This window comes from Buceros rhinoceros, unplaced genomic scaffold, assembly GCF_000710305.1.
Source record: "Buceros rhinoceros silvestris isolate BGI_N320 unplaced genomic scaffold, ASM71030v1 scaffold18716, whole genome shotgun sequence".
Lineage (NCBI taxonomy): Eukaryota > Metazoa > Chordata > Aves > Bucerotiformes > Bucerotidae > Buceros > Buceros rhinoceros.
In genome coordinates this window covers 47,207-57,481 of record NW_010418311.1, presented here as the reverse complement: position 1 = coordinate 57,481, position 10,275 = coordinate 47,207, and the positions used below count along the sequence as shown (strand labels likewise).

Here is a 10,275-nt window from a genome sequence, read left to right as displayed (position 1 = left end):
ACTATATGTCTTTAACTTTGAATAAAGATGAACAAGAATCCTCACCCCCAAAAAATTAATTTTATAATATAACTGAATTTGTGAGAGGTTAGTTAAGAGTCACAAGATGCAGGAGAAGTAAAGCTTTGGGGACAGTTGGGATAGCTGAATCATATGTGCTTTTCAGCCTGATAAGCTCCTAACGAAAATAGTTTTACAGATCACATGTTTTTAATGGTGGCTCTTCACTGAGGTAACTGGAGTTGTGAGAGATTTTTTCCAGTATAGTTGTTCATCTTCAGAGGCAAGCAATACCAGCAATGAAGTGTACATGCAAAACACGTTTTACAGATTGAGACATGTGCTGTCTTTTGCATTCATGACTGGGTAAAGATAAGGCTTATTACTTAAGAGAATTTTCCCAGGTTAGAGTTTGAAGGTGAAATGAAATAAGCATGGTATTGTTTCAAAGTATGGTGTCTTAGAAATGTTCAAGGATCTCTTCTATTGAATATAGTTCTAATAAAATAATAGCACATAGGGTGCAGTAAAACAAGAACACACTGAATTTGAAGTTTTACACCATTTTCAACAACATTGGGGAAAAATTTGGAATGCTTGCATTTGAGTAAAAATTTGGGTGACTGCTAATTAGTCCTTTTATTTTCAGAGTGGTGATGAAACCGCCAATCTCTTTAACCCATCCTTTGACCATCAGGAATGCATTGTAGGTCTAATTTACTGGGGTTATTCCAATTCTTGCTTGCAGTTTCACTGCCTGGGTGAATGGTGCCAACTTTTGAACTGCGGAAGCATTTAAAACTGGTACAACTTCTTGAGATTAAATTTTATATTTTATACTTATAAAGCAAAGGAAATCTTTTACAAGTACAATCTTCCTGTGAGACGATTTTTTCGTAAGTTCTGTCTTTGGTTTTCATGTTTTACAGAACTGTTCACTAGAAATCTAAATCCTAGCTGAGTTACTCAAATGTTCTGAAGATTGCTGGAAGTCTATGATATTCATAGTCTGATATTACAGTGAAAGGGTGTAAAGACGAATTGCTAAAGCTTCAGGCAGGATCGGAGCTTGGGTACTTGTCTTAAGGTTTGTCTTTGAAATCCTGCAGTCATTCTTCATCCATGAGAGAATTTCTTCTTGTTAAGTGATAATTCTCAGTAGGGCCATTAATTTTGGCTTGCAGTTGGAGGCAATTAATCAAATAGGCAAGAAAAAAGTTAAATTATTATTGTTTGCAAGCTTTAACTCTCTTGGGTGTAAACACAGTCAAAATGCTGAATCTCCTGTGTACTGACTTAGCCTTTCATCTCTTTCTATGTTTTGCTTAAGTTATCTGCGATGTAGCTAGGTGTATGCTTTTCTGTTCATCTTCCCAGGCTCTGGCCAGTCTCAATGCCTCATGACGATCTTTTTCTACTACCCTGAGTGTACCAAAGGCTAAACTGAGCCCCATCCTTCACTGGAGGGACTGTGGGTATGTTAGGTGCTGATGGAGTACGGTGGCATACAGGAGTATCCTGGGTTTGGCGAAATCCTGCTGCGTTTTCTGTAACTCCCATCTACAACCTGCTCTTGTAACTCCCTGTATACGTGTGTCCCCCCTCTGCTGAGGTGCTCTGTGTGCTGCTGTTGCCCTTCTTTCCCTCCATAAGAGACACAGCTCTTAGAAGAAAACTTGATAATCAATTTAAATAATTTTGAGTAATTAATGAGACTGAGAATCAGGAAGAGAGCTGGCGGGCCACAGCCTTAGTTCAGAGTGCTGCATTAACCTCTCAGTGCTAAATGTCTCACTAATGCTCTCTGTCCTTCCAGGTTTTCACAGGGAACAGCAATGCTGACAGTGTGGTTCACCACAAATTTCTGCACTCCGTGAAAGCCCGCTTCTTGCGCTTCATCCCTCTGAAGTGGAATGTTGGTGGGCGGATAGGACTGAGAGTTGAGGTCTTCGGCTGTTCCTATAGTAAGTGGCTAATCTCAACCCACATTGTCTCAAAGAGCTATTTGTTGATGCTGTTAGTGGGAAACGGTCTAGCACAAGTTTTACAAGTTAAAATGTAATGTGAAATGCATAGCCATTATTTATTTTTTTCAAGAGTTATTCTTGCCTTGCTGCTTGAGGGTTTGCTGGCCCATCTAGCTCATCTGGAGAAGCTTTCTCAGAGCTGAGCCCACCACAGAGCGATTTGCTGCTGCTTGTGAATGCAAGGCAGTCAGATGCTGCAGAAACTCCTCCCCTGCTGGATGGCACAAAGCTACCTGGAATCTTTTATAGGGCTTTATTTAGGAATGGTACCACCTTTTGCTGTTACTTTTTGCTTTTAAGGCAAGTGACCTATTTGTTGAGGGAAGTGCTGTGGATTGTGCAGCTAGTACTCCTATTTGAGGCTGCTTAACTTTACAACTACAGAGAGCAGGGAACTCGTCTGCTGCTTTAACTGCTTTTTTGAGTTTTCGTTAGCACTCCATAACACATGGTGATGATCCTCTAAAACATGGTCTGCAGTGCTTTGGAACATCCTGTAAATATCGTTGCCTTGGGGCATTTTGGCCACATAGTTATCTTGGTGTACTGCTGCAGTGTATGATCTATCACCACAGAAGAGTGCAAACATAAAGAAAAAGGACTAATGTTGATCCCTTGCACAAAACAAAGGAGTCCACAAATGAGGAAACACGAGCCCAGTATTAGTTTCACAAGTGGCTGTGAGTTTATTTCTGAAATGGTCAAATATGACTTGAGATACTACTAGAAACAGGTGAGATTTTGCTGGAGAAAGTTCAGGGGTTTAACAGCATTTCCAGTTAAGACCAGTGTGGTGTCATCATCACGTGACACTACTGTTCTTATACAACTCCGTATTTAGCATAGGTCCACATCTGCTCCTGCGGGGTGCAGAAGATGGGTTGTAAGATAATAAGCGGACAAGCTCCTATTTGGGAGACTATTTACATTCATCTTAGCAGAATCAAAGAGCAAAGTGTCTTAAACCTTTTGTATTCTCATGATCCTATCGAACAGAGTCAGAGCTCCAGGACACTTAGTGGCCCCATCACTACACTCACTACACTAACCATGATTCACATGGTTACACAGGAAAATCCTTGTTATGGTCTATGTGTAGACCTTAAAGATCCATTCAGCCTTTTAAAAATGCTTCTTCTCCACCTGTTTTGGTGCTCAGGCACTTTAAATTTAATAGAGATCTTCAACAACCTGGTCTGGATGGATAGTCACTAGGGCAAGAGTCCTTTTCCAGCCCTACCGGTGGACGTAGAAACCAAACCCTATAAATCAAAATCAGCTGCCCTTGATGACATCATTCCAAAGCGGCCATCTCATCTGTTTTCAAAGAGCTTTCTTCTGTTAATGAAGGACAAACCTCTGCAGTGAAGAGTGTAGTCCAAACAGACCTACAGCAAATAGAACTCAAACTGAAGGTTGGAACTTCTGTAGCTGAATGTGTTTTGGTGCTAGTCGGTGTGGAAATCCACATGGGCACTGTGTTCATGTCAGGTTGTGGTTGCATCTTCTATGATATGCAGAAGATTTCAGAGGCACTTGCAGGCTCTTTCCTTGCACTGTTATCATCTGTCTTCAAGTTTGTTCTGTACCCTGCAGTTACAGGAAATAAAAACTGTTGTGCACAATTAAGGTATGAGATTGAAGCAAGCCAGAAAAGAAATAAAGGGACTCATAAAAGTTTTACAGAGTGTTGAAATATTCATTCCATATTTATAAATTGTGCCATTCAAATTTCTCTCTGGCAAATTGCATATGCCAAGCAATACCTGTCTACAAGCTTTGCTTATATAGTTTCACAGTCTTGGCTACACCTAACCCAGGCACTCCAACTCTGTACAAGAGATGCTTGATCATTTATAAAATGTCACCTTTACTGTTATACAGACAGAATATCTGCAGCAAATTCTGAACTGGTGTACACCTACATAACTGTATTTTGTAATGTTTGACAGCGTACAGACTCATCTACCACGCACAATTCTGACACAAGAAATATATTAATAGTTTGAAAAGAGTTCTAAAAAATAATACATGTATAAAAATCACTAGAGATAGACTGTTGGACAAGCCAGAAAGGAAACAAAGCTAGAACAACAACAAATGTCCATATATACCCCATCTCTAACTGCTGACTGACCGTGGAAGTGTCTGTCTGTATATAGAAGATACGTGAGGCTGGGAGTGGGAACAGCATTATATCACCCACCTGTAGCAAAGGCTTCGGCTGATAAAAATTCGTCTGCAAGAGCCTAATCCCCAGTTATGGCCAATCCTCTTTAAACCGTTGGACTGACTTAAAGGCTTCTACAGGAAAACAAACCCAGAGTGTTCGATCTTAAGTCCACTTAAGTTGAAGAAAGGATTTCCACCGGCATTTTAGCTTTGGATCCAGCCCTGAAGTACAAGATAGAAAGAGAAAACGTGCATGGGGAACACATATGAACCAAATCCTGCACGGGTGCGTGTGGTCATCTCTAGCTCGTGGCCTACTTGTAGAAGCAGGTTGAATTCAGATGGTGCTGGACTGCTGGCTGACAACTGTGCCTTTCTGGCAAATGTTGCCCCAGAAGCGCAGCATCTGATCTGAAAACAGAGTTGCTTTATATTGGTATCTGGGGCAAGAAATTGAGAAAGTTTTCATTTACAGGCAAGCTGGAGATCCTTTTTGTGTGAGTGGCAGCATTCATTGGTTGGCTGAAACAAGTCTGGGGACACCGATGGCTTAGGCCATTGGAATTCCATGTGCTGCTGCACATCTGTTAAAATCCTGGGACTGCTGCCAAACATGCAACTGAGCACCTTGCTGCGATACACCAGGGTGTGCAAAATAGCCTGTGGTTCCCTGGATGGTCCCTGCTCACATCAGCTCCTTTTTAACTGTGCATATTTGAGCAGAAGATGACAGCTGTAGGAGAGTTTTGTGGCTGCACTGCTGCTTAAGCATTTCTGTGATGCAAAGTGAGGAGAACATGACACACTTGTGCCAGCACAAGGCTCTAATTTCTCAGTTATGGAGTGAGACTGTCCTGGGCAGCAGACTGTTGAAGAGGTCCCAGGAACACAATCTTGTGCTAACTGTTGGCAAACGCAGGTTTCAGTGATGGCTGTTCAGTAGGGGCCGTGTGGAAGGCATCGGGTCTCGTAGGTCACCAAACACTCTGCCAGGACACTGTAATGAAATTTACTGACGAGTCCTATTAGAGATTAACTGTTCTGTGCAGTGGGTGCCAGAGGGCTAACTTAACGTGGGGGTGCACTGTTGTTTCTTTACTCCTGCTAGAAGTAAGTTACTACTATGAATTTATCCCCAAAACCTGTCTGTCAAACAAGAGAGCCTTTTTCTTTCTCTTTCTCTCTTTCTTTCTCTCTCTTTCTCTCTCTCTCTTTTTCTCTCTTTTCTCTTTTTCCCTTTTACTTTTCTAATTGGCTGCCAGTTTACATTGGTTCTTTGAAACATAAACCCCTCTTCTTCACAGCAAAGCTGTTTCACACGTGTGAGTGTGCTTGACCCTATCCCATCAGATTGAAGGTCCTGTGCAACAAAGTATTCCATGGCCATCAAGTCATCTAGAATTTATAGATGACACATGCTAATTTGTTGTCTGCTTTCTTACACAGACAGTATGTATGTAAATGAAAATTAATTACATCTTTAAAATTTCTTGTTAAAAGTGCATCACACATCCTCAAAATGGGTGCTGAAATCAGAAAGACATGATCTTGGTCTGAAAGCATACGTTGATATTTCCTGTTCAGAAAAGGATTTATGATGAGTTAAATGGAAATTTCCATGCAGCAGTATATGTAATTCCTCACTGTCCCTTTGCAGCAGTGGCTCCAGAAGCGATGTGATTGTAACAGATAACAGAGCTGTGTGTTCAGACAAATGGCAAACCAATTGCTTTCGACGCTGGGGGCGGTGAAGGGGGGAACAGCTATGTCTTCACACTTGGGAAAAGACTTGTTAGCATAGTACAGGGGAGAGAAAATGCTGATGCAATTTTTTTTATAGGATAAGATTTATAGCTTCATTGAAGATGCTGATTGTGTTCTGTAACTGGTTAACAGCCCAAAATGCATCCATAGAATCAGGTGTCTGTGCAGTTAACAGGCTGTGAAACCACAGGAGACACAATGATAGGGTGTGAGACCAGGGTATCTTCTGCTTTTGAAAGCAGAGTTCTTCTTTTGCAGTTCAGGATTCCGATTTCTCATCTTTTGCTGTCATTGCTTCAGGGAATATGATCTGATATTGTACTTTTTGATTATATGATATTATTACTGGTTCTTTTTTTCTTTGCCTGCTTTCAATCTTTCCTTTGTCTTCCTATGAGATAGAAAAGCATGCATTGCAGAGAACCACTTAATGTCTGATGGTCATTGACCAGCAGTGTTTGCAACCAGCTGCTTCAGATAAATACCCAAATGATTACTTACCAAGAGGCAGACATAGATTTGTGATAGGGGTAGAGCTGCAGAGCAGTACAGTCACCTCTGAGGTGCTCATCCACGTTCAGCCCTTGGATTACATGTCTGAGAGGGAGTTCAGATTGCTTCAGACTCACTCAAGCTAGTAAGGCTTGGCTGGCCAGGAGAGACCAGGAACAGTCCTCCCTCCTGCAGGGAGTTAAAGCTTGTGTTTGTTGAATCAAGTGCAAGACCAAAAGTTCTCATTTCAAATTGCAGCTGCTCCTAGAGGATATTTTTGTATTTTTGAACAACTTTGCCAGTTGTTTACTTTTTCCAAAATCACTAGGAGAACCACCTTATTCAGAACAAATGTGCATCCTCTCTGCTGCCAGCATTTTCCTAATGCTGAGTTAACTCAATCCAGCTTCAGCTGCCTGTGTTTCCAGCCACTGTCCTGTGACTTAAATGTTTGGATCTATGTTGGGAAACGAAATTCAAATGGAATAATGGAACCAGCACTCCTGGGGCCAGAAACTCCACTGAATTTCAGAAAAGCATGAGGAATGATTTCTATTTTATGGGAACTTCATCACCTGTGAGCAGACACGTATGTATTTACATCAGAGGCATCTGTTGGTCAGAGGAGAATAACATGAAAGAAGCGTCTTTTGTGTGATCTCACTTTTGATGACTTTTGTAGCCTTGTTGATGAAGAGAGTGGAGAAAAAAAAGTACCCAGACTGAGTAAAGTCTGTCTTCAGAGAGCATAAGTAAACCAGAAGGCACTGCAGAAGGAAACCACTCGTTGTGTGTGTTTGTTATTCCTACAGGTTTTCTGAGACTTGTAACATTTCTGATCCTTGTTCTCTTGCTGCAGGTGGGTAATGGACATATGGACTAAATAAACAGCAAACAAGCAGGTTTTCTGGAGTGACTGTATTAGAATTCTGCTGTATCTTTCAAATTTTAACTGGAGGCCAACGATTTGTTGTCATGAAAACTGCCACTAATGACCTTTGGCTGCCCGTGTTAGCAATTTTTTGACATATTCCCATTTTGTTGAGGGCCGTTTATTGGCCAGTGTACTCACAACCGATAATTAGTGAAGCAGAACTTTTCAGAAACAGGTTTTCCGTTGAGTTATACTCTGTAAATGTCAGTGGTAGAGCTCTTCAAGAAATTGTTTGTTATGATGTGGCTTACTGGAGAGTTAAGAACAAGGACTGAGGTGTGAGTTCAGACTAGCTGAAGGCTTGGATCTTAAGAAGGAGGAAGAAAAAAGGGCCGCTATTACGGCAGCATTGAATCAGGGTTCTCCTACTTGCAGTGCCTTTGTTTTTGAGAGCTAGGAAGAAAATCAGCTTTAACTGCAAAATGCACTCGAAATCAAAGACTGTAACTTCTTTATAAGCTATTTCCTAATTCCTACCTGTGTTAAAATGAACCCAATTTTATGATACACTTGCAATGTACTTTAAACAAATTGAAGTATTTAATGTAGCTAGGGAAAATTCATAAGAACTGAACTATGAATTTAATTTCCTTTATAGAAACTGGCAGTCAAGGTGTCAATAGAGAAAAAACAGCAATTCTGAAGGAGCTGTTTGTGAACACCGAATTCAGAAGTAAAAAATATTAGAAGCAGATGGCATGAATACTTTCATATTTGTGATACTTCCTAATCTAGACTATTCCATGTATGATGGTAAACAGCATGTTATAATTCTGTCATCACAGATAGGAAGTTTGTCTTAGTTTATTCTGAAGTGAAAATTTTCCCAGGGTTGGTGTTTGGTTTTTTTCTTTTTTTTTTTCTTTTTTTTGTTTTGTTGTTTTTTGGGTTTCTTTTGTAGTTTTATTCTCATAAGAAGTAATCAGTTGCCTTCTGATTTGGAGTGGAATCTGTTTCAGAGTGACAGAATTTTTCATCACATTTAAAATTTGAGCTCCCTGCAAGTTTGTAAGTGTGCCATCGAACTTCTGTACAAACTGTCATACTGATATGCAGAAATTTTCGAGGGTAGTTTTCATAGAAACAAATCATTAAGGGGTCTTTTATTTTCTGAGTTTATAATGGTTGCTTTTAGTTACAAACCTCTATAGATCTTGGTCCAATTAAAAAAAAAAAGGGGGGGGTAGGGGGAATCCAACCCCTCTTATTTCTGTTTTTAAAGAGGAGCAAATTAAACTACCCTGTTAATGCTGAAGAGAACAGAAGAGCTCTCAAGGGAGCTTAGGTGACTTAAATCACCAACTTTAACCACAATGCAGTTGCTGACCTGGAAGTCTTGACTGTGTTGTGTATGGACCTTTCAGTTATTTTTCAAAAGAAAATGAGAAACTGATAGTTTTGGGTTATCATTAAACCATGTGGTTTGCAAACAAGCATAGTCTATACTCCTTGTTCTTGGTTACTGTGAAGGTATTCTCTGTCTTTATGCATGCATCCCAGTAGTTGTGTAGCTTAGTAAACCCTTGTTTACTAAGGGTTCTTCTGTTCTTAATTTTTAATATTTTCCTAAACAACAGGAAATATCAATTGACAGATTTATTATTTATAAGTAGATATTTTATATGTCATTTGTGCAAAATTGTATTTGCATAGAAATCGGAATTGAGTTTATGTATGTCAGTCACATTTAAATACAATGTTTTAGTTAAAAGTATTTAAAGCTATCTGAAATGTTCTGGTTACAGATACACGTATTTTTTAAAAAAAACCAAAAGTTTCTTAAAATACATTTTGCCTAAACTACTGCTTTATAAAACAAAGAGAGTACTGCTGGCTGTTGCTGCCAAAGGACACGTTAATTGCAATTGGAGAATCGAAAGCTTGTTTCCCATCAGAGTGATTGGGTTTTAGAACCTGGCCAAAGGGGAAAATATGTTTCTAACAGAATTTTTGAAGGTGTATAGTCAGTTTAGATGCCAGCTCCCATGAAATCCCTTCAAAAGCTTTTTGAGTTTGTATTTGGCTACTCCTGCCAGCCTAGTCTGTTTGCATGCAGAAACATAGTTGATAAATGCCCACCACAAACAAGCAGCCAACTCTCAGAGGCTATGATGATGCTTATTTGGATGCAAAGGTGGATGCAGACATGGTCAACATTCAGAAACGGCTCAACAGATGCTTGTGAAGCTGCAAAAAATGGAGTGAGAACTGAAGTGTTCAAAGTAACGAGTAACATCCTGGGTGTATTTATGAAGGAAACAGCAAGTGTGGTCAGGGGTGCTCTGGAGATCTGAATACAGTGGAAAGCACCTGCTCTGTTCTAAAAAGTTGAGTGAGAAAGTAGTCTTGCATGCAAAAGAGTTCTGGTTGTATCCTGGTTTTCCCTTTCCCCACACAGAGAGGGAAAGGGTTGGGAATGGGTGAAATGTGGCTGCCCACATACCAAATACATCCCGTGGATGTATGCTTCTGAGAATAGCTGGCTCTGAGTGATGTTTGAAGAGATCCTGAAAAAATGCAGTCCCTCTCCTGATGCTACCCCTCCTCTTCATTTTGCCATCTTCTTTCTTCCAGAGTCAGATATTGCAGACTTCGATGGCAGAAGTTCACTCCTCTATAGATTCAATCAGAAGCTTATGAGCACATTCAAAGACGTGGTTTCCTTGAAGTTCAAGAGCATGCAGGGGGATGGAGTCTTATTCCATGGAGAAGGACAGCGTGGGGACTACATCACCTTGGAACTGCAGAAAGGGAAGCTCTCCTTGCATATCAACCTGGGTAAGGGTAATTAGGATTATTGGTTCACATATTACTGTAACAAGGATTGTCTTGATTTGCTTTTATAAATCTGTTGTTTATATTAGTGTCGACAAACTCCTGCTAAAA

General features: G+C 40.2%; 1 protein-coding gene across 1 annotated transcript in view; it reads left to right on the top strand.

Annotated features, from left to right (window-relative positions):
* Positions 1–1,816: 1,816 nt before the first annotated feature.
* LOC104495526 (contactin-associated protein-like 5) overlaps positions 1,817–10,275 on the top strand; it is a gene marked incomplete at both ends in the record, with an annotated part of 47,803 nt that continues 39,344 nt past the window's right edge. The window contains 2 exons of the mRNA XM_010138502.1: positions 1,817–1,964; positions 9,964–10,167. Coding sequence (XP_010136804.1) covers positions 1,817–1,964; positions 9,964–10,167 — 352 coding nt within the window. The remainder of the gene's footprint in view (positions 1,965–9,963; positions 10,168–10,275) is intronic.